Here is a 23,138-nt window from a genome sequence, read left to right as displayed (position 1 = left end):
ACTGTCCTGGGACTGAAGTTAGAACATGCGGACCTTAGTTTTAAAGCTTTGTCTCAGACCACAAATTGAGCAAATAGGAGGGAAGAACAATGGATGAAAGTGTAAAGTTTCTTCACAACGCCATAATCCCCTCACCTGATATCAGGTAGTGCTGCCTAGTTTAGTGACTCACTTCACATATCCAGGCTTACAGGAAGGCGTTCTGAACACAAATCTAAGGCTGCAACTTTGTTGAGACCACAGTGGGCCTTTTCTAAACAAATTCTGCTCCGACTCCCATCTGCTCGCCACCGAATAACAGGACTTGTTTGAAAGTCATCTGACGGGGGACAGCAGATGCACAGGAAATGCTTTTGATCAAACAAGATGGCTTGAGTGCTAGGAGAGTTAGAAGGGGAAAAAGTGGGTGTGATTGCGAGTACATGTGCGTTTGACGACAAGCATGTGCCTTTGTTTCAGGGTGCGTGTTGATGAACGCTCAATGTTGAGCGTCTGAGGCATTTTTTGGCACCACGGGCAGGTTTTCCTGCAACAGAGACTGATGGTGGTACTAATCCTACTGTCTCCTGGCTCCTCTGTGTCTCTGGTGCCATATGTGACGGGGCAGTCAGGCGGGTGGGTTGTTTGTGATTTGATATTGTTCATTGAGACGCCATGAGATGAGAATATGTTTTTTTTATGAATAGGGAGGAGGGTTGGTGAAACAGCTGCATGCCAGACCAGTTGGCACTGAGGGCTATAGTAAAGTTTTTTTCCCCTCCTCAGTTGTTTTTATATGGCCCATTAAAACAAGCTGATGCTAGCATTCTGCTACCCAGTGTACCCTCTCAGGAAGATCCTGCCTCACTTTTTATTTCTCGTCTTTCTCTGAAATCGCCACATGGGAAGCTGAGCTGCTTTCTGAGCGGTCAACCTAATTAAAAGTCTGTTGATTGCCAATCAACACAATCAGACCTTTTTTCCAGTAAAACTTTTTTCTTTCTTAATTAACTTGTTTTATTAGCCTGTCACCATTTTAGCAGGGCATTTTCTGCCATTGCATAGTCAGCCACACCCACAGCCTACTTAAAGGGGCACGCCACTGATTTTGAAAGTTTAGTTTACTCATCATGGTTTACTTCTCAGCCGGGGAAAACAGTTCACAGTATAATCTCTTCTGTGAAAGTTGTAGTAGCGTCTACTTGAAGTACGCTATTGAGTTGCATTATGGGAAATGTAGGATCAAGTGCTCGAGGGAGCTTAAGGTCTAAAAGTCAGGATATTTTGGCCTCTGCTTCTGCAATTTTAACTTTTTTCTTCTTCTTGTGAATCACCCATATTTTTTAAAGTACAACACTAATCGCTGGTGTACACATTCAAAGACAAATTAAAGGAAGTAGCATGTTGTTTGCTGTGTGTGTGTAAGCATATCCCCTTACTGTACTGTATGTGCGTGCCTTTGTACTCACTCCTGGGCTCACGTGGTCCGTCCACGGTGACCTTTATGGCTCGATGGTAAGTGGCCACTTGTGGCGGGTTGGTGAATACCGTGATTGTCAGCGTGAAGCTCTTGCCTGTGGTGACATCAAACAACATCAAATGACATACCATCTGCAGAGACAATGACCCTTATTCATTGCTAAACCATCCCCAAGTCACAAGTGTGGTTGTGATCACATAATAGCCAATACAAACTGGGACAAAATCAACTGGAAGAGGATCAACAGACAACAATTGCTGTTTGATAAGGTCTATTTAGGTCTTTTTGGCAGAGCCTTAATGGAAGATTGACTGGAGGAGCCAGTATCTTGTTATCCAGACTTTCTCCCTGTCTAGCACAGTATGAGTGGGCGAGAGGCATTTTAATAGTCACTTCCTTTCTCGATAATCCCCAGCAGTTGCTGCCTTGGGGTTGAGTGCGTGTGTGTAATGCTCCCATGTGCATGCACGAGGAGCGCTATGAATCAGAGCGCAACAGCCAAGTCAGCAGCAGCCCTAACTTCTGAGGTATGCAGGCGCATCGCGTTGCTGTGGCTACGCGCAGGAAACAGGAAGCGGGGGGCAGGTTGCTGCAGCGACTCATCGGAGCAGCTGTCCATTCAGTTGCAGCCTCCTACCCGCGCGTGTCCTCCTCTTTCCTGCTCTACACTCACTGTAAACATGCCTTTCAAAGAAGCGATGAGATGACTCGGGGAGATAGCAGAGCGCAGATGAAACAGGTGTTCCACATACCTGACATCTGAGGTGCATGTGGGTGATCTATGATAAAGTGGGGCGCCATTATCGCTGCTGTCATCTGTTTCCTGCGATCTAATTCAGGCTTACTGTCACTGCTATACTATTAACTCTATTGACGTTATCACAAGTATCTGATTACTCTTTGCATTACCTGCCGTGCTGTCATCGTACTCTGGCAGCATTTCAGCCCTGCGACTATCAATCCCTGTCGGCTCTCCCAGCCTCTGTGTGCATGACTTTTAACTAGCTAACATCCTATCAGTTCGCTCTGCTTGTACTTATCTCGGGTATTAATTTCAGACACCTCGTAGTCTGATCTCCCCTGGCTCCTATGTCACTTCCTGTGACTAGATTCTGTGTCACATCTTAAGGGACGCACGCGAGATCTCCGTGGCAACAGGTCGAGCCAACATGCTTCCTCTCTGCTTTCTATACTTTTGTCACCCCTCATCTCTCATGTCTGCTCGGCTCTCGTCCCTTTTTGACAGCTACAACATAGAAGAAAACTGAGATGAAAAGTCACTGGCGGAGCTGCTGAAAACGCTTATCACCATCAACTCATCATGAGCGACTACTTTCTGTGAGACTTGTAGAAAAGAAAAGTCTCCGAGAAAATATTTCCAGTAAGTTTGGAAAGGGCGAGAGCGCATCCTCTGTGCCAAATCTGAAGTCGTAAATAAGACAATTTTGTAATACGACGGTAAATGAGCCAAGTATTCAGGGAATGCTTTTTGACCCAATAGAAGTGGGCCTGTGCCTTGCTGCCTGACAGCCTGAGGATATGTGCAGAGGGATCAGCTGTGGGGCTGCAGCACCACCCAACATGTTTATAAGCCTGAATGGAGCTGGGTCATGTCAGGTGAAATTATTTTAAAGAAACATTTGTTTCTTGTTATCAGATCAACACTGTCCTATTCAGCTGATGCTGGGCAGATCGCACATCCTATTTTGGTCAAAGCTTTTTCTGTCCCACCTGGGTTAAAAGATAAAAAATAAATCATCGGCGTTCATTTTAAAGCAACACGATTTACCACTCTGACTTTAGGAGATGGGCGGTGGGATTTGAGCCCAGAGTTAGAGATCATTATGTGGTCGCCACGAAGGGAATGTGACCACTAATCCACACCACTGAACCTAATAGCTTCTACTGAGTTGTAGTCGTGAACAGTGATTGGAGCAAAGAGAGTTTCAGGCCTCACCTCTGCCACTGCGGCCCACAAAGCGAAGGTCGTTGAAGCGCGCTACTTGGTTCTTCATCACACCTGAGGCGTTCCGCAGCTCGGCGGAGTAGTTCTCGTCGTTGCCCGCCATTACTGTGACAACGGTCCCATCAGTTACGTCTCCCAGGGCAACCACCTTACGGGGGCACAAAGGTCAAAGGGCATACATTTAGGAACAGCTCAGGACAAAGTTTGATGGGAATGCATAAATGTTACTCACTTATACTGTGACTCAAATCTGGTTAAACATAAACTCCATCAGCAGTGTGCTACAAAATATCATCTTCGTCCGTTCAAATTTGAAAAAATTATAATAAAGGAATTGCTTCAGTTTAAAACAAGACGGAACTTAAACCTTATACTCAGTTTCAATGCTGAAATAATTAATAATTAATAATGAATAATTATATTTGAGCTAATGTGACAGACTTGTTTTACATCATACATCTTCTTTCAAATGATGTTGATGAATGGATTTAATTTCCCTTCACTTCACTTCTCAAATGCAGTCTTTAAAACAAAATTGGCAAGGCCTGGTGTTATCATTTAGATTCCTGGATCAGATAAAAGAGAATGAGGCGGCCTACAGAGCAGCGATAATTACAGAGCCGTAGTAATAAGAACGGTTAAATAACACATATATTTAAAAATGTGTCACAAACATGAGCCAGCCAGGCTACAGCTACAAATTTCCACTTGGTGTGTCTTTGATCCATCCTTTAAATAATATCTGTCAAGTAATTAATAGGGACTTTCCTTTTGAAATATTGTGGGAGCAAAGGCTTCAAAAACGCCTGAAGAGGCCTTTAATGTATAAACAATTAGTCTTTGCTGCATGTTGAAATATATATGTTTCTGTTATTTCTTCACTGCTCTTAAAGGTTCAGTAAAATCAACATGTGAAGACTATTTAGTATAATCTTTTAACTAGTGGTTATAATAGGCCATAATTTGGTGGTAACATATATGTAACATGTTGTAGTATAGCTTTTTAATTTTTTTTAACATATGAAAATAATTTCCTAATATAGGAAACTGTAATTATTCACCATGGAAACAAAGCTTTGATTGTGAAATGATTCACTGGCTGGGGGGGGCTATTAACTATTAGAGTTTACGACATTAACTTATTATTGAAAAAATAATCTAATTAACTTTTTGTTTGTTTACAAAATGGGAAAAGAAAAACAATATGTGATTGCTTTAGTTATTTTACATCTAGATACATTTTTACCAAACCTTTATTTGTTATGTCCCTTTAAACATCACGTTTCCTTAATGCTTTTTCATTTTGAAATACATTTTCTGAATGTTTTGTTTGTGAAGTGACATTAAAAACTGTGAGATCACACTGGCATCCATGATCAACTTAACATTTTTCCAATTTGAAATAAAAACGTACAACAACATATATTTTTTTAGAAACTGTGAGAAATCTTGGTGATAAATAGTAAAACGAGAGATGAAGGATGAGGATAAACATAACAAAAAACTCGGCATCCAACGGTATTCAATTTATTTATTTTAAAAATAACGTATTTACTCGTTTCTAAAAATCTTTTTGTTTGGCTTAATTTGGTGTTTGTCTTACATTGAACACCGAATCACATTTAATTTAGCGGCACATCACTTCGACGGAACTCACCTTAAAGGCGACAGGCAGCGTCTTGTTGCACCGCCAGTGGGAGGGCAGGACCGAGCAGAGAAAGTTGGGGCTGTCGGTCCGGACCAGCTCGGCCGGGTGGTCGGCTATGATCTCGGCCATGCTGCGGTTTTCGTGGGGACGCAGTCTTGGCACCGCGGCTGCGTCCGGCTGCCCCGTTGGGGAGCTCACATCGTTCATCTTCCCCGGGACCGGCTGGAGGCTATTTGACGGCGGACTGAACCTCCGACTGGCGCTGGGATCTACGGGAATTCGCATCACAACAGCGTTGATTATCAAAAAAGGCACCAAAGGCTCTCCAGCTCCTCTCTTTCTGTCTCTCTCACACACTTCAGGGGGAAACTCGGAGTGTGCGCCGCTGCTCGCTGAACCTCAGCGCGCTTGCCAATGGAAAATGGGACTTCGTGAACTACAAAACTTAAGTGGGCGCCTTCAAACGACATAAAATATACTTCTCCGGGAAAAAAAACAACCCCTGCAAAACTTGATGATGTTTTAAATGACGAGCTCTTTTTTTCAAACTTCTCGAGGGAAGCGTCCATGCGCCATAACGCAGGCGTAGTTGCTCGTGTGTGGATATAAATAACATCAAATAAATGTCCGAGCTCGTAATGGGCTATACAATTACAAAAAAGCAGATTAAAAATGGAACGGTCGACCCAGATGTTAAAAAAGGTTTTTGTCTGTCTTCCTTTAGTAAAAAGTCAAAGCGCTGCTCCAGGTGCGTCATTGAAGTCTTTGTGCCAAACTGAAAGGCTGTCTGAAAGCCCGCAGGCGATGTACACATACACACACAAAGTTTTCAAAGTCAAAGGAATACGCTTTAACACTACTTAACAGGGCTATTTATAACCTCGCAACGCCTGCAAAGTGTACGTATTCTCGGGAAAGTCTCTCGGCCGTGCCGTAGGTTTTGTATATACAGTTAAAAAGGTGGATGAAGTCAGAAAAAAAAAATCGCCGGTGAGATGAAGGAGGCGGAAAATAGTATCCCGTATTTGTAGCCGTAAATGTGGTTAGTGTTTGGAGGCCGGGGTTTCCCGTGCTCAGGCTTTTTGTGGTTTATATAGCTCAAGCGCCCAGCAATTATTGCGCTGATGCGACTCCAACACGTGGTGTCTGGAGTCAGATCCATTCCCTCTGCCATAATCTATCACGCCTATATAGACGGTCGAACAGGTCTCAGTGTAATGTCATTACCCTCATTAAACACACACGGAGCTACCTCTCACGCCTTTCTCTCCGTCGTTATTCACAGATAAGAGTTTCACACCGCCTGCTGTACGTACCGACACGTTACCGCTCCCCCGGACCATCCGCGCGCTCCTAACTCTGGGGACGGTCATTTCCAGTCGGTATAACACGCATCAGTCCATCAGTCCGTATTGTGTTACCCAATATGTCCCGACAATATGTGTATCTGAAGAGCGTTCAGAGAGCCTGAGCCCGGGTGAGAAGTGAGTTACACTCCATAAGGTAGGAGTGAGTGAGTCACCGGAGAGCGGTGAGTCAGGTAGAGGCGCAGGGCAGGAGTAGAGTTTCACTCGGTCGCAGGGGAGAACTGTTGTGCAGGTGTACAGGTATTCTCCCATACACGGGCTTTAATTCATGTTCATCCACCCATGTGGCAGCTACTTCTAAACAGAAGGCTCTTTTGAAAATTCAAGTAAAATCTAATTTCACAATCTGTTGTGTCTCATATAACTTGTAAATTATTATATAGCTACACTTTACAACAACATGTAAACTAAACATAGCAGTGCCAAAACATGAGCCTCTGGATGATTTCGACAATGCGTAATGGCGCACAGCTATTCATATGCATGTTTCAAAATGAGTGTTGGAATGTAACTAATCCCATTTACTTAAATACTGCACTTCGGTACACATTTCAGGTACTTGTACTTTACTTGCGCATTTCAATTTTATGCACATTTATATTTCTTCTCCACTTCATATCAGAGGAAAATATGCGATTTGATACTCCCCTTCAATTATTTGACAGCTTTAAATACTTTGCAGATAAAGATTTCAGGTACAAAACACGTGATGAGCTCATAAAATATGACAACCCCAAATATTTAGTAGTTAAAATGCCAAAATTAAACAGCAAAATGATACATACACATCAATGCATCAGTAAAAATACTCCAAAAACGTAATATAAAATATTATAATAATTACATGGGCCTTTTCCTGCTTATGGGTACTTAAGAATTTTTTTATCATGTAATATTTTCATCACAGGGTGGTATTGGTACTTATAAGCGATACGGGTGGTACTTCATACAATAAAGCATCTTATTCTACCACTGCTTAATGAATGATGCAAACATATTCCACTTGCAAATCATACATTTGCTAAACCAAGGTAAAAAGAAAGAAACAAAAAGAAACAAATATTTTGATGAAATCTTAATTTAAAAAACAATAATGGCATCTCAAAAAAATCTGTTTAAATAAAACTGAAACAAATATTTTATGCCGTTATTTTAGTGCTGAAATGTTTCATATTTGAGTGTGGATGCTGCTCTGAAGGCAGTTATGCTGAGCAGGCCTGCTTCGCCTGCCCCTCCTGTGTCTACTGTAGAGGGCATCATCTACCCTCTGTGAGAGTCCATATCTCAGCATGCTCTCATCACCCGCTCCGCCCTCTGCCCTGATTACCCATCAGTCTCCCAGCGAGTCTTTTTTGGGTGCCACATCACACAGCAGCATGTGTATTTGCCAGTCTGTGTTCCTTTTCCGTTGCTCCCAAACAGGCTTTAATTGCAGAGAGTCTTTAAGACAAAGGCCTTTGATACTCTCGGCCTGTTTTAAAATAAAAGGGACTATAGGAGGCACAGCTGTGAGGTTATTTGGGTCCTGTCAGGGCTTTTGCAGCTTGTTTTTTATGCTGTAAAGTTGGATACAGTCTTATACATTTTATACTAAAGTTTCTGTGTTGAGAGAAAAAAAGCCTAAAGCCTGAGGACTATAACTTGAAATAACTTGACTTCTTGTGTTTCATAAGTATGTATGTACTTGGGTGTGCACATGCATACATGTCTGTTAGCATGTGTGTGTCTGAGGATGTGGGAGGGATATATATATATAAAGTCTGAAAGCATTGACATGCATCTGGCACCTCGTCATGTGGACGGGGAAGGGGGAGAAAAAAAGAGTGATTGAGTTACACTTCCCCTCCGTGTGCCCCAAACACCAGAAATATGGTTCACATTGTCCTACATTCTCAAAGATCAACTAACAATTCATGGATGGATAAATGTGAATAGTAGTAATTAAATCTGTAATAGTGATAAACATGGCCTTGCAGGAACCGTGGAGCCAGTTATTCCAACAGAGTTGAGTTTCAGCTCCGATAATATCATTTTTTCACCGCTGAATACATTTGGGGTAATGTGGAAAACATCCTTAATGTTGCAGTGGAATTTAATTTAGGAAATGTTCGGGATGAAATAATAACAACCTCTGAGTCAATTTCATGGCATCAATTTAATCAGCATAATTATTTATGTGTTTTATGTTATTTTGACTGAAATTTGAACTGGAATTTAATTTTGGAACTGTTTTATTGAATGGTTTATTCCTAACAGACACTTTATTGTAATACTATATAAATATCACATCCCAATTTGATCAAGATGATCATCTTGCACTAATTTCAGGCCAACTAATCAGTCTAAAATTTGGATTTTCTGCACCCTGTTATTGTCCCATCAGAGACAGTGGCAGGAAGAGACTCTTGATTTTCCCAGCCCCAAATGCCCCCCTCCCCCTTTTACCATGGTGTAGTCGTGACTTAAACCCTGACAAGCTCGGCTCATCAAAGAGTGTTTGTCCCATCTGACTCCGCTTTGCCTCTCCGCTGTACGTCCAGCATCTGTCTTCCAGCTCCCTACAGGATACGGCCTGCATTCATACACTAAGGCCTGCTGTCTGGCTCTCTGTCATTCAGAGGTAGGGCGACCTCCGAGTTTGAAATCTGTCGTTTGAAGTCCCGGAGATGTGAGGGAGACACCAGAGAAGGCGTTAATGTGCCAGAATACGCTGTTCGATTAAAAAAAAATACCACTTCCTTGCTCCAGTGTCCCGGATTTAGCCCAGCTAAAAATCACCTTCTAAGTAAATGTGAATGCTGTAACCATCACGCAGTATTGGACTTTTAAGAGATTTGAACCATCCCGCTCAGTATTAACAAATGTTATATTATGTTGTAAATGAATCTAGCATAAAGCTGTTCATTCAGTGCGGCTGCTGCTCGCCTGGTGCACAGCTGGATCGTCTCTCTCAGCTCTGGTATTATTCATCTACTGTGTTACACTGGCTTGGAGTCATTGCACAGTAGGAGAAGTCACTAACAGTGAAGAACCACAGTGTACCACATTGAGCAGGATGTGCGTTTTATGATTTATGGTAAAATTGTATTGTAATATTTGTTTTCAATAAAAATCAAACTTAGCTGACGATCCCAAACTAATTTTCCTGTCGAGATATCAAGCGTGTCATAAAAGTTTCTGTTCTCGTTCCCACTTGGAATGACAAAGACTGTGTGAACCGCTAATATGAACGCACACACATTGTGTTTAAAGTTGTCAGCAAACTAACCATGCAGAATCTGTCTTCCCTTGTCTTCTTTTCTTTGCAACTGCACATCTGTCAACGTCTTTACATCTCTCTTGTTGTTTCACTTACGCAGAGATGCAAACAAACACACACTTAGAGGCCCAACTATTATTAACACCTCATGAAGGTAAGATGACGGGACAAACAGATCTCGATGTTGATGCTAAAAAAGTTAATCGATATAGTCCTGTGCAGCAGTTTAAGCGGGACACTATGGGTTCATGCGCATGCACTCAATTTTAGATTTCACAATAACTATATATTTGACAATATTATAAAAACACAACACTCTCTCCTTCTCCTCTTCACAAGCGCATACTCTCATCATTCAAGAGGAAAAGTACAGCCACTTAAGACTCAGGATAAAGGCTCCATTTCACAGTCGTGCATTTTTCAAGACACTTAATTATAGCTTTCTAGAGGAGGGCTGTGACGAGGCCCAGGCTTTTTCAGCTCTAACGGGATGTTTCCATGTTTGGCAGGCCACCAGCCAACAGGTCTGCCAGCTAACCAATCAGCGAGCCCACCAGGCTCGGCAGCAGAGCGGCCAAAGATCCAGTTTACTAGCCAGTCAACCCGAACTGACCAGGAGAGCAGCCACAAAACTAGCCTGCCGGTCACTTAGGTTAGACTTGGGCTGGTAGCCGGCCAACCAGGCAGTCAATTAGTGAACCAGCCAGCCATCAGAAGAAGATGACGATGGGCAGAAACTTTACTCCTCGTGACCTCATCGACACAACCTCACCGACTCACATCCCCGCACTGATCCCAGATCGCAGCTAAGCCCTTAATGACTGTTTGTCACCGAGCCCGTGACATCACCGTGAACTGTTAGGACGAGGACGGCACGTTCTGCGGTGTGTGTGTGCATGTTCCCGAGCCATCGTTTTCACAGAGTGTAATCCAAGTTTTGTATTAGACTTTGAGGTGGCTACAGTGCCTACAGAGTTTAATGTATTTATTTCTCAGTGAGAATACAGCAAGAGTTTGTCTGATATTTCACTCTGTTCTTGAAAGAGCAGCATGGAAAGAGATGGAGACATGGAGGGGGCGGCGGCTCACTGCTTGTGGCAGGAGGGTAGAAGAGGAGGGAGGGAGGGAGAAGGGGTATAAAGACAATTTCCTCTCTGCTCTTATTGCTCTGACTGTCTGCCGCCTACCGCCTTCATGGAGGTCCTTAATTGAGATCACTTGTACTTAAAAATAGGAACAAAAAAGGAACTTCTGTGGGCTGCGAGATGGAGAGGAGAAAATAAAGCAGTAATATGTGACGAAGGCTGCCATTAAAGAGACCCAATGATAGATCTGAGCGACTGAGCTGAGAACTCTTTCTCCGTCTGCCAGGGAACCCTCAGATGTTGACGTGTCACACACCACCTGCTGTCACAGCGCTACGAGTGTATTTGTAGGCTTTTCTGTGTGTGTGGGTGGGTGTGTGGCTCTTTGATGGGGTAGGGTGACAGTGCCCGGGGCTGAGGCCAGACATATGCCAAAAAGAGGGAGTTCAGTTTTTCCACTTTTGTATGGGAGTGTATGTTACAGTTTGTCTTTACATTGCTGCAACAGAATATCTGTACAGTGATCAGGCATATTTGGCAGCAGCCATTGTGTCATTAACTATGCTATAATTAGTCCTTCGCTTTAATTCAGCCGTTCCACCAATCAAACCCTTCCCCTCAAGCTGCCTTTCCCAGACTCAGTCCCAGAGTGTCCCCAAGGCGTGCTGGTTTCCCCCTCATAGCATCTATCACTCAATCAGGTCTGATCGTGCTATTAATCAAACAATGAGCCCCCTCCTCGGAGACCAGTTTGAAGGATTGGCTTGAAGGAAACTCAGCGTATCCAGGAGTGGTACCGGACCACGGCTGGGAACAGGAACCCTGTAAAGAGCGTTTTTCTTGGACCGAGACCCTCTGTAGGTGCTAAAGACAATACAGACACTCGGGCTAGGCCAACATTCCACTTTACACTTTTCCCTTCCTCTGTGTATTTCACTGGTCTACTTCCCCTCAGCAAACTAGCCGGCTAGTATCAAAATATTTATAGTACATCTGCAAGACATGCTGTTCTCATGTATCCAGGACCGTTTAGTCCCTGTGTTCATTATGCGAGGTAAAACTAATACCAGATTTATAGGGGGAGATTACTCTCTGTTCTCCCCTGTCCGTGTAGCGCGATCGAGGATGATTTATGTTAAGCAGGGAGACACAGGCGAGAAAGATAGAGTGACTACACGGCGAGAGGCAAACAAGCAGCGGCCCAGACGAGCACTCGCAGGGGGGCTATCGGCTATCACTCGCCCGATTCCACTGCTCCTGTTTCGAGACTACAGGAAGGCAGAGGCAGGACGGACAGCGGCTCGAGACGAGGGGACGGAGAGGAAGGAGACAGGAGGTAAGGATGTATATATGTATATGAATGGAGGCATGGGTGGAGGAATGTCCACGTGCACTGGATCCAAATCGATATAAGGAGCTGAAAAAGGAAGGCCAGATGGAGGAAAAAAAAAGTCTGCCATGGATGCTCAATTGCACACAGACATAAACATAGACTATGCAAACCCACGCCTTAAAATGTACCATATGCATTTCTTTGTCTTGGAGCGTTTAAATGTGTTAAATATACTATCTGTTTTGCTTGGCCATCGTCACAGACTGGGCATCATGAATATTACAACCATGACAGCCAGTCAGCCAAGTCCTGGCATTGCTTTGCTACTTCATTTCTGGGGGGTAATCAACGTCAAAACTGTCAGTATGTCCAGCACTGAGACAACAGCCAATCAGATAAACAGGAAATGAAAAAACAGTACTGGGCAGGCACCGCATGCAGCCGCAGCACTGGGCGTTCATTGAGCACTCAACTTCCGAGGGTTTGGATCTCGCTCCTTTTCTTTTTTCCTGATCTCTTCCTGACCACAGTCCAGCTGGGAGCCGCTCCAACAACACTGAGAATGAACTCTGCAACCTGGAGCCATACGTACTAGATCGGATTCCAAACCATTTAGGCGTCGAAACGGCCCCAGTAAAGCCTCGGCTTGTGAAGATGTTGAAAGGCCTCACATGTAGCGTACGATGCACCGTGTGCCGAACGAGTTAACAAATAAAGTTGAGAGTCACCGCTGATGCAGCACACTCAGAGATGGGTCCTTAGCCGAAAACCTTAGCCTGTAATTACACTCAGCCTATTAAGCTACTGGTCAGAAATGACTCACGACAAGGTGGGGGTGTAGCGGGGGGAGAAGAAGAAGGGCGGATGGAGTTCACTTTCATGTCCTCAGACAAAATCAATTCCAGTCGTCTTTGGAAAAGCGGGTTCAATGAAAGGAAACATCAGGAAAGTTCTGGGGGAAAACATGATTTCACAGAAGATAAATGACTATTGTGTAATTATGTGACCTATGACCCCGCATTTTCCACACAAACTCAGAAGTCGGCGGTTATTCCAGGACAGGGCCTTTTCATGTCGTGTCTGCTCTGCCCCTAGATGAGACTCGGATGACGCCAGCTTTATATCGCCTACATCGAGTCCTGAGCAGGGACACTCCTCGACTGCTGGGTCCCACGGGGAAAATCAATTACGTTGTGAAATGCTGTCCTTCAAACACAATCTATTCTGTGGTGCTGCATTATAAGCTGAGAATTTAAACATCACGCACATAAAAAACCCTCTTTGGCAATAGGGTTGTTGGGATGTGGTCATGGGCTGACAATTAAATTGTCCGCTTGGAATACGCTGTCACTCTGGAGGCGCGAGATTTACGGTGAATCATTTCCCGAGAACTGATCATCTTAAATGTTTTAAGTGAATTTTATGGCGTCATAGATCACTCTGATAAGTTCTTGTGTCCTCGAGAGACTGAGAAGTGCCCCCAGTAGTTGCAGAACTCATTTACAGACAGTTAAAGAAGCTCTAAACAACTCAACCTCCTCTCACTGAACTAAGTGTTCCACCAAACTTTCATGCAAAAGTGACTAATATTTGACAAACCACAAAGCATTATCACATAGCTCTCTGAAACATCTTTCAGTCTAAGCAAAGCAGCTCCTCCTAGTGAAGAAAGGTTAAAAGCTGTGTATCTTAAACTCTGTTTACATTGCGAGGGATTCTTTTTCATTAGTAATTGCCTCACACTGTGAGCCTGATGATTGGGTAATATTTATGATCGGCCCTTAGGGCCTGCTTCCCTCTCAGTCTCTCTTATGTCTATAAAATCTTTTTACTCTGGGCTTAACTGCAGCACAGACAAGGTCCCATTAGAACCTGATTGTATATGCGCTATTAAAGTGTGCCTCTATGGTGCACAGGTCGTGTGCTTATGTGCACATATGCATGTGTTGTGGGTGTGTATGCACAGTATGTGTGTAGCAGTAAAGGGGCTGGCTCTGAGACGTTGGTTAACCGGACTATAATTTGGAGGCCCAGTGAAAACTCCCAGCAGCCACTCACTGTTTGTTTACCAGAGAGACCAACTTTACTGTTTCTGCTGCATCTGCAGGGTCCTGCAGGAAAAGGGCGTGTGTGTGTGTGTGTCTGTCTGGCTGTGTGTGCATGTTTGTGTGTAGGTGTAATCATGTGTGTAATTCAGTATTCATGTGAAAGGGACATTTTGTAGAATATTTAAAGATGCATTTATCCGTGAGCATTGTAAACACCATTTGGACTTTACATTTCCTTCAAGTAACATATTTTTCTAATGTACTGTAATGTATGTTTTTTTTAAAGAACCAGTGCTTCCAATTAAGCTAAAGAACTCTGACATCCCTCATTTTTCTTTTTCCTCCTACACCTTCAAGCTACAGTAAATCAAGGCTACAATACACACACACACACACACACACACACACACACACACACACACACACACCACCCTTTTTTTTTCCTGAAATGGGAGCTTTGTCATAAATAAGAAAACAAAAAGAGCTCAACTTCACACAAAAAAACACCCTCACATTAAAATGTGTTTGTCAGCAAAAAATGACTGCTATTTTTGTTTGTGCCGAGAGTAATTCTCCCGGGACTAAACTGCGCGCTTTCTGTCCCAATTGGGCTTTTTGTTTTTTTTCTCCACCAATCCTCCCAAGCAGGAATAAAAAGAAAACAATGCAATTCAAAAGAGCAGAGCTCCCAGCCTGTCATTTAGCTGTAACTTTGAATCGTCTTTGCTCTGCGTGAGCTGTTTTCTTTCGCACACACACAGAGACAGAAATGTTGCAGCATCCTACAATTCCATCACAAGAGAGGAAGAAAGACAGAGAGGAGGAGAGGAACTTTCAAAAATATCACTCTAATAAAATATTCCTGCTCCTCTGGGATCCTCCTTTGCTCATTCAGCATCAGGAGAAGTGAAGTGGAAAACGCCTGTTATTGGTCGCAGTCCAAAAAGGAGAAAGAGAAAAGAGAGAGACCTATTTCCTTTGGGGAAAAGACAGAAAATAGAATGAGCAGCGCAACAGTTGATGGAAAACTTTTAACTGCAACAACAAAATGAACTACAGACGACTGTAAGAGGGCAGCTGTCTGGGTGAGTGACAGGATTCGACTACAGACCGAGAGCCTGCTCCAGCGAGGATCAGACGATGTGTATGTATATAGACTTTGATCACACGGAGCTGCTTGTCGAAGCGCTATGATTGGATTGAATATGTGTAAACTGGAACAGCTCGGGGATCAACATAAAACACACCAGCTACAAGTTCTCAAAAGATGGCGCAGGAGAGAGCTTTGAAACAAACCTGAAATGTAACATCGGGGATCTGCAGTTTTGTAACATTGCTGTACAAGCAGAAATTGTTCGAAACTTTTTCTTTTTTTCACAGAGAGAGTCGTGCAGACTTATGAGAATTTGCAGAAAAGTTGTAAGACAGACAACCTAAACTGGCAACACTTTATTTTAACCCCTCTGTTTGGCCTTAATAAGCTGTACAACAAACAATTTATTACACACTGTAATGTAGTTTTAAACACGTATAAGGAAATGGTCTTTTAATGTATTTGTCAACAACTATAACTTCTCCTTTGAAGCATTCAGTTTGAACTCACTTATACTTGCATGCAAGTCTTTTTCTAATTATATTTATTACTGAAGTATGTTTTCATTTACAAATAGCTTTCCTTCCCTCTCCTTGACAACTGAGCAAACTCCACTGATGAAGACCATGTGACGTGAGTGAAAGAATAAAGATCTGGCAGGTGAATGGATAGTTTATGGATGCTTTATTGGAGGAGTTATTATTTTTCACAAACTTAAAACGTCCTAATATCTGCTTACGACGCCGCTGCAGTGTGTTATAAACTATTAATCTATTTGAGTGTTTTCATGCTGCTAATAAAGTCTACATGGGGGGTTAAAGTGAAGCGTTACCACGCAACCTCGTAATGTTTTAGTTCTTCATCTCAATTATCTGCATGCTTGTTTCCCTCCTTTCTTTCTCTCTCTCTGTCTTTCTCTCTGGAGGCCACTTTACAAACGAGAGCCCCCATTTCTAGCTTCCCTCTTCTCCCCAGAGACTTGTCAATATCAGCTACACACACTATTCAAAGTTCAAAGACCAGCATCCCACTACATACGCCTACACACACTCTCCTGGCCCCTTTTGTGTCTCTGGGGCATATTTAATTTCAGTGTTTGTGCACACATTTGATGATGTCTCCATGCGTGTGTGTGTGTGTGTGTGCCACAGGTGGTTCGGGGCTGGTGACTCTACTCTGATTATTGCGGTGACCAAAGCATCGCCGCCCCGTCACATTTATCATCGCCCCTTTTCCTGAAAGCGTGGGTGGGAGGGGAAGGATGGAGAGTGGACATAAGGGGAAGGAGGAAGGAAAGGGAAGAAGAGAGAAGAGGAGGGTAGATGAAGGTAAATGTCCACCCCCACGGTGCCATATGGGAGGTGGTTTGAAAGAGTCGGTCTTGACTTGATCCTACGGTATGAGTGCAAACCGATCCTTCCCTTTGTATCATATCTATGTGTCACTTACTCTTTTTCTTCCATTTAATGTTCTCGCTTTTTACCCCTCACTCTCACATGAAAGAATAAACAAGGACTCTTCCAGAGTTGTCTATAAAAGACTTACTTACGTGGGCGTTGCCGAGCCGGTGGGCACTCTGATTTTCAGGTGTATTTGATCTGTTGTGTTCACACCTTGACGCTGGCAGGGGGCCAACTGTGTGGGTAGGTAATTTGAGCAAATTAGGAGATGGGGCCTTTGTGTTATGAATGACACCCCACACCCTCCACTGCACGTCCACCTATTGTTCCCTCCTCTGCACGCACCTTTCTTTTCTTCCGCTCAGAGTCCCCCGGTCCCATCTGTGCCTCAACACCCACCCTCAGCCTCTCTGAAGGCACAGTGTATGGAATGCACACACACACACACACACACACACAAACACACACAGTGCACATGGGACGGGGGCGGCAGGAGGGGGGATTGGTTCCAGGTGCCAGTTTGAGTGAGAACATTAATCAAGCAGACAGATCTTCCTGTCACAGACACCTTCAGCACACACGCATACAGCACTATGCTTTGCGCACGCAGTAGCAACTACAAACCCAACTGTCATTATTCTGCGACATTGCCACATACCAAACTCCTCATTTAAAAACACAAAGAGGGGTTTTTAAACGCCTAAACGATTATGACTTGTGAGAAAGCGAGCGCTGATACCAACGTCTGAAGACACGTTGTAACAAGGTGTATTTATCCCTCAGACAGACAGCTCCACTGATCTGCTGCCAGGCTATTGATCACAGTCAGAGCTCGCTGTTTGATGCTCCTTTACTCATCTTGTCTCACCTTTTCCTTGGAAATGGAGCAGAAATCCTACCCTTGTGTGTTTACACTTGATTTAAAGTGTGTGTTTTTCTGACATAAATAATCAGAATTGCTTAAAAAATATGGCTAACAGGTCCAACCTGTGCTGCTCTTTTCATGACCTGCTGCTAAGTAGATTTATATTTTTGGGAGTTTGGCCTGAGTCAGAGGGGATACCGCATTCCTTTAAGATTAAACTAACAAGGGGAAAAACCTGCCCTTTTCTCCGGCATGGGGCAGAACAGGTAAGGCCTTGTGTAGGTGCTGCGGCCGTGCTCTCGCTCACATCGTTACAGGCTGAACCCAAACATCCAGGAGGCTCGACACTCCATATTTCCCCCTTATAGAAACACGGAGCGTGGAAGCAAAGCCGCCTCGGCCGTTTCGCAGAAAAGTTAGGGGGGAACGCTAAACAATGCTGCTCAGGTTTCCTACGTTTTGCTGTTTTTTAGCTTTGCTTAAAGCCGTCTTTTGACTTAATGAAGTCAAATAAAACATGGAAGGGAGGAAAGAGAGGACATGAATCAGAGAGCAGAGTGAACAAGGTATATGAATCTGGGTTATAATACTGGTGTTCTGTTTCATTTGGGTGAACCGGTTCCAAGATAGACCAATTTCCAGAGTGTTAGGTAGTTACTTCCTCTCTGAGGGCTTATATCGGATAACGGTAATTTGCCCAGCATGATGAAATGGATGAAGGGCTGCAGGATCTTGTTAAGTGTGAAAATAGCACAGCGCTGCATTAAAAGCCTCGCTGGCTAACGCAATGGCATTAAACTACCTGGTAATTATGGGGCATTGAAAAAATAAAAATCATAGCTTTGTGTAGTGTAGTATTAGTTTCCAGAGCTATCCAAAAAACACACTCACCAATTTGGCATGGAGCTAGAGTAAACCCAGCAAAGATATTAAACAATTGCATTGATTTATGTGATAAAAAAGCAAAGGTGTGCGCACTCACAAACAGACTTTATCGCTTTACCGAGAAAATAGTTTTTGAGTCTGTTATCAACACTTTAAACAGTCTAAAAGCTACAGTAAGCACAGTCAATTGGCAGGTTGCCTTATCATAACAGTGTAATTAGCCCCCCAGCTACTGAATATGGGCATAAAAGAAGGGATAATACACAGCAGCCTTGTGAGTATTTACACTGAACTCTCCGTTTGTTGTTGCAGTCTCCATATTACAGGAGTGAATGTGATCTCACTCTGCAGTAAGACTCCCTTTCTTCCATGTTTCAATAACTCCTCAGTGCTTCATTTGGAAGCAGGAGAAGCAGATATTGTTCAGGGTTGTTCGGGACGAGACAACAAAGTTGATACTACAGAGAGAAGTGCCTCACAATCAGGGTTTCTTTTGTATTCTGGGAAAAGGCGACACTCGTTTTCATAGACTTCAGATATATTGTTTCAGATATAATATGCTCTATAACCTTTACAAATGAAAAGAAAAACACAGTTTCTTTAACATCAACAGTGGGAAAAGACGTATTCCAGACCGTTCAAATCACAGGTTAGAGTGTTCCCATGACGCTCTCATTTAGACCTTAACAAGTGCCTACAGCCTATTTAGAGCCATAATCAAGCATTCACTGTTGGTACATATGAGTGAAACTACAGACCAATTAATCTAGCTTTGATTAAACACTGATCACATTAACACTCTGATTACCCTCAGGAATTATACAGACTAATGTGAACCTCCAGCGCTAATAAGTCCTAATAGCTGGTGCAGCATGCAAACACACACAGCACCATTTTACTCCATCAATATGACCCTGCCGGGATTAAATAACATGTTTGCCTCAGAGGTACAATTAAGCATTGCTAAATAGAGTTCCTTTGAGCCTGGAGTTAAGGGAAGAGTCTTCTCTGCACAGTAGCAGCCAGTGAAGCGCTCAGATTTTTCCCCCTGGCTTTTTCAAATTACCTATTGATGAGTGGGCTTCACGTCTCTCCCGGGCTGGGGGGGGGGGGGAGGAGGGAGGATGTCTGGTTCACTTTTAAGATGTCTCCAAGAAGCAGGCCTGTGGTTAGATCTAAGGCAACACTTATGCAACAGAAGCTGCCTTTCTCAAATACATATACGGTTTCCCTGCAAATTATGTGAGATTTTCTTTGGGGAAAGTTTTCCGCCCGGAGTCTTCAGATATTTACCCACATCGGCCCGCTTTTCTTTTGATCGTGTTGATTTGGGTCCGTCTGTGTAAGCACTTTTTTCTCTTTTTTCTCTACTGCGACTGCACAACTTTACTGAACGATAATTGCTCCCATGACTTAATTGTCTATATGTAATTAAGTTTGTAATAGAGAAAATAGGCACTTAAAAGTTCCCCAGAGAGGCATGGTGGTTGAGTGGGTGCCACACATGTTGACGATTATTCTACCCTCCTCATCTCATCTGCCAGTCTGAAAAGTTATAAAAAATGTATTTGAGGCAATTAGATGAAAAAAAGCTTGATGTAAAAGCCAAGACAAATTTTAATGAGCCCCCTTTTCTCAATTTGGAATATTTGCTCCGCTCCCTCAAGTCGACTCAATTTATCGCTGGGAATGTACACTCAGTCTTAAATTAAAAATGTCCTTAAATACAAATCTACGGACGGGATGGTGTAATGTGGCTTTCTAACTAACAAAAACATGTTTTGTAACTTGTGTTCCCATAAAAGTGGCTGACGCCGGACAAAATGATCCAGGAGAAACACTGGAATAGTGGGACAGGATACAATCAGCAGAAGACTTGAGCTCAGTTATATCATGTTTTTTCTCTACCAAATAAATTTAAATTGTGAGGAATAAACATTAATCTGTATACCTCAAAATCAAGATTAACAGAAATATATATATGTTTTAAAATCTAAACTCTATGTAGAACATTTTTCAGTTTCATGAAGACTCAAAATTGAACTCAACTTCATTCAAACTCAGATCCTCATTATGTCTAAATCAAAACAAAAATGTTTACGGCGCCAATCCTAATTTTTGCCAGTTCTGATACACTACAGTACACTACATTTATTTATTTTACATCATAAATACAACAGAAAGCGCTGGTGGTCTTGCAAAATTACATTACGCTGTCAAGGGGGCTTTTTGTGGTTGTACTGACAGATTTACTGCCCAGATGTTCATAAACAGGGGCAGCATCAATGAGCCGCAGCGCAATATCAATCAACAAAGCTTTATACGAGAAAACAGATCAGTGATTATCTTTCCTTCGAGTCTCTCCACCTGAACATCTGTACACATCTGCTCCTCTCTCCTTCTGCTACAGCATGCTTTCAATTTCCTGTTGCGCCGCTCCGCTCCTCTCCGCTCCTCTCCTCTCGCTCTCCTGCGCTCCGACCCCAAAGACACACTGAGAGGTCAGGGGTTAACATGGTAATAGGTGGTGGTGATTGGTAGAAGACGCTCACTCTCTCCCGGCTTTCAGAGTGTATTAGGAGCCACCCTGCCTCTGTGTGGAGGACCAGAACAGCTGTGTCTGACCACGGAGCGACTTCTTAAAAACATCTTTTAAACATTTGATTTGGACAGAGGAGCGAAGGCTATGGACCAAAGTGGAGACGGAAGAGGGGGGGGGGGGGGAGGGACTATTAAACTGTCTATTCCTCATGTCGCACGGGAATGGAAATGTTTGTTTAAATTTCAAAATTCATCTGGTAAGCCTAAAAACATCATTTATTTTGCTGATCAAATTAGATTGTGTAAAGAGGCTGTCACAATAGAACACAGCAAACCCAAAACAGAGGCCACAAACTGCAGTTGGCCTTCACAGGTAATTGGAAATCATAAAGTTGACAATGCTACTGTTCACAGGTCTTGACTTTTTTCCCATAGATCCACTTTGGATCCAAGCTGGATCTTGAATATACGATCGGACAAACAAAATATAAATGAACACGAAGAACAAATTGAATTGTGCCACTTTTTGAAAACATAAATATTTTTAAAGGAAGAAAGTTTGAATCCAGACACAAAATTATAGTTCATTTTTCTAGTTATTTGCAGGCGAAACAATAAGTCAGAGTAAATTGATTGTTTCAAGTTCAAATGAATTATGGAAGTCGACATTGAGCAATTTGTTATTCAAAGCAGATTCATGAACGCTCTCTGGAGTTTACAGAAATCTACACTGATTAATTAATGGCAGCCGCCCGACTGAACAATTTCAGGAAGCGATTACGGACCTTTCTTGGCAATCTAATCGATACTTCTTCCCTACGCACAACACAGACACCCAACACACACAATCTAGTAATCCCCACATCTTGTTTTAATGCTCGACTGTAAACTCTCTGGTGCGGCGTCTGTTTACGTTTGTCAAAAATATCACCCATGCTTTTGTTTTTGGTTCCGCAATGGCATTGCTTTGTAAATCTAAGGGTATGTTGCACAAACATGTCATCTTCCTGTTTTAGAAATATTTATAAACATCACGTAGAGTAAATACTGGAATCTCTAAACGCAGAGAGGTTTTTGTTTTTTCGGGTTTTGTTTTTTGTATTTGCGCACCACAAAAAGCCTTGATGATAGTTGGGTCTTTCTTCCACCACAAGAAGCTTGGACCTTGATAGCAGGGTCGTCAATGACCTCAGCTGATCCCCCTCCACTCATCTGGACCCAAATCCCTCAATCAGATCCAACATCGTTACCCCATTTACTCAAAACCCCTTAATTCCTCTACCCAAACCTCAACACCTGACCCCAAGTCCTCCCCATGACCCAATCCCCTATAACCCAACTCCAGACACAACAGCAAGCAGCGAAGCAGTACTCACCCCAGAAGAAGTTTTGTTGACATGGTGTCACTGTGCTGAAAAGGCTGTTAGATGCCATAGCTGCCTCTGGTTGCAGCAAGCCCCACTTTTGTTCCTCTGTGGTTTCCGTGACCCTTGACACGTCCTAAACCAAGAGCACGCAGCGTGTCATGAAGAAAAAAAACTGGAAAAACCATCCACAAGACATGCTTTTACGTATCAAGTATTTGGATGACCACAAGTAACAACCAGGTCTGGTTTTATAGAGCAAAAAAAAAAAATTGCAGAGGCAAATATCGCCTTTGCGGATAGATCAGATGGTGTCGGACTTGCTTGCTTGGCGAGTGTGGTTGGAACGTACTTACTCGCTTAGCGCCGTCCTTGTGACTGGTGCTGGCCTGCGACGATTAACCATTTACACTCCGGGTCACCCTCAAACACCAACCCCGAGCCGCACGTCTGTGGTTCTGTGGTTGTTTGGGAGGCGAGCAGAGCCCTCACACAACCCAAAAGGCACCAGCTTTAAAACTCGTCTCTTTCCTGCCCTCCATGTGCCGTCACTGGAGAGCCCGGGTCACATGTACTCTGACGTCATCACGGCACAGCAGTTGAGTGGGACTGCCTACCGTTGTGGCTTTCTTCCCTCTCCTCTCCTCTCCCTGGACTTTTTTCTCTCCTCCCTGCCTCCCCTCCTTCTCTCTTACGCGTGGTTCAGCAGCGTTTGCAGGCTCTCTGGGGGATCGGGGTCTGACGCTCCCATGAGTCAGGAGGCTTCAGTGGGGGCAGCTTGTTCAACCGCCCATGCCTCCTCAGCATATGGGCAACAGCGTTCTC

General features: G+C 43.4%; 1 protein-coding gene across 2 annotated transcripts in view; it reads right to left on the bottom strand.

Moving 5' to 3' along the window:
* Positions 1–22,398, bottom strand: part of runx2b (RUNX family transcription factor 2b) — a 36,818-nt gene extending 14,420 nt beyond the window's left edge. The window contains exons 1-4 of one of the 2 annotated variants that reach the window (XM_029425230.1): positions 22,326–22,398; positions 5,083–5,342; positions 3,417–3,573; positions 1,449–1,553 (exon numbers count right to left, since the gene is read on the bottom strand). In XM_029425230.1, the coding sequence (XP_029281090.1) occupies positions 1,449–1,553; positions 3,417–3,573; positions 5,083–5,342; positions 22,326–22,383 (580 nt within the window). In that variant the 5' untranslated portion in view covers positions 22,384–22,398. Of the gene's footprint in view, positions 1–1,448; positions 1,554–3,416; positions 3,574–5,082; positions 5,359–22,325 lie in introns of those variants that run through there. The other variant, XM_029425229.1, reaches the window with a different exon arrangement.
* Between the last annotated feature and the right edge of the window lie 740 nt (positions 22,399–23,138).

Source organism: Cottoperca gobio, chromosome 24 (assembly GCF_900634415.1).
Source record: "Cottoperca gobio chromosome 24, fCotGob3.1, whole genome shotgun sequence".
In the NCBI taxonomy this organism is placed as follows: Eukaryota; Metazoa; Chordata; class Actinopteri; order Perciformes; family Bovichtidae; genus Cottoperca; species Cottoperca gobio.
The sequence above is the reverse complement of the archived record's forward strand: the minus strand, read 5'-3'. Positions and strand labels throughout refer to the sequence as shown.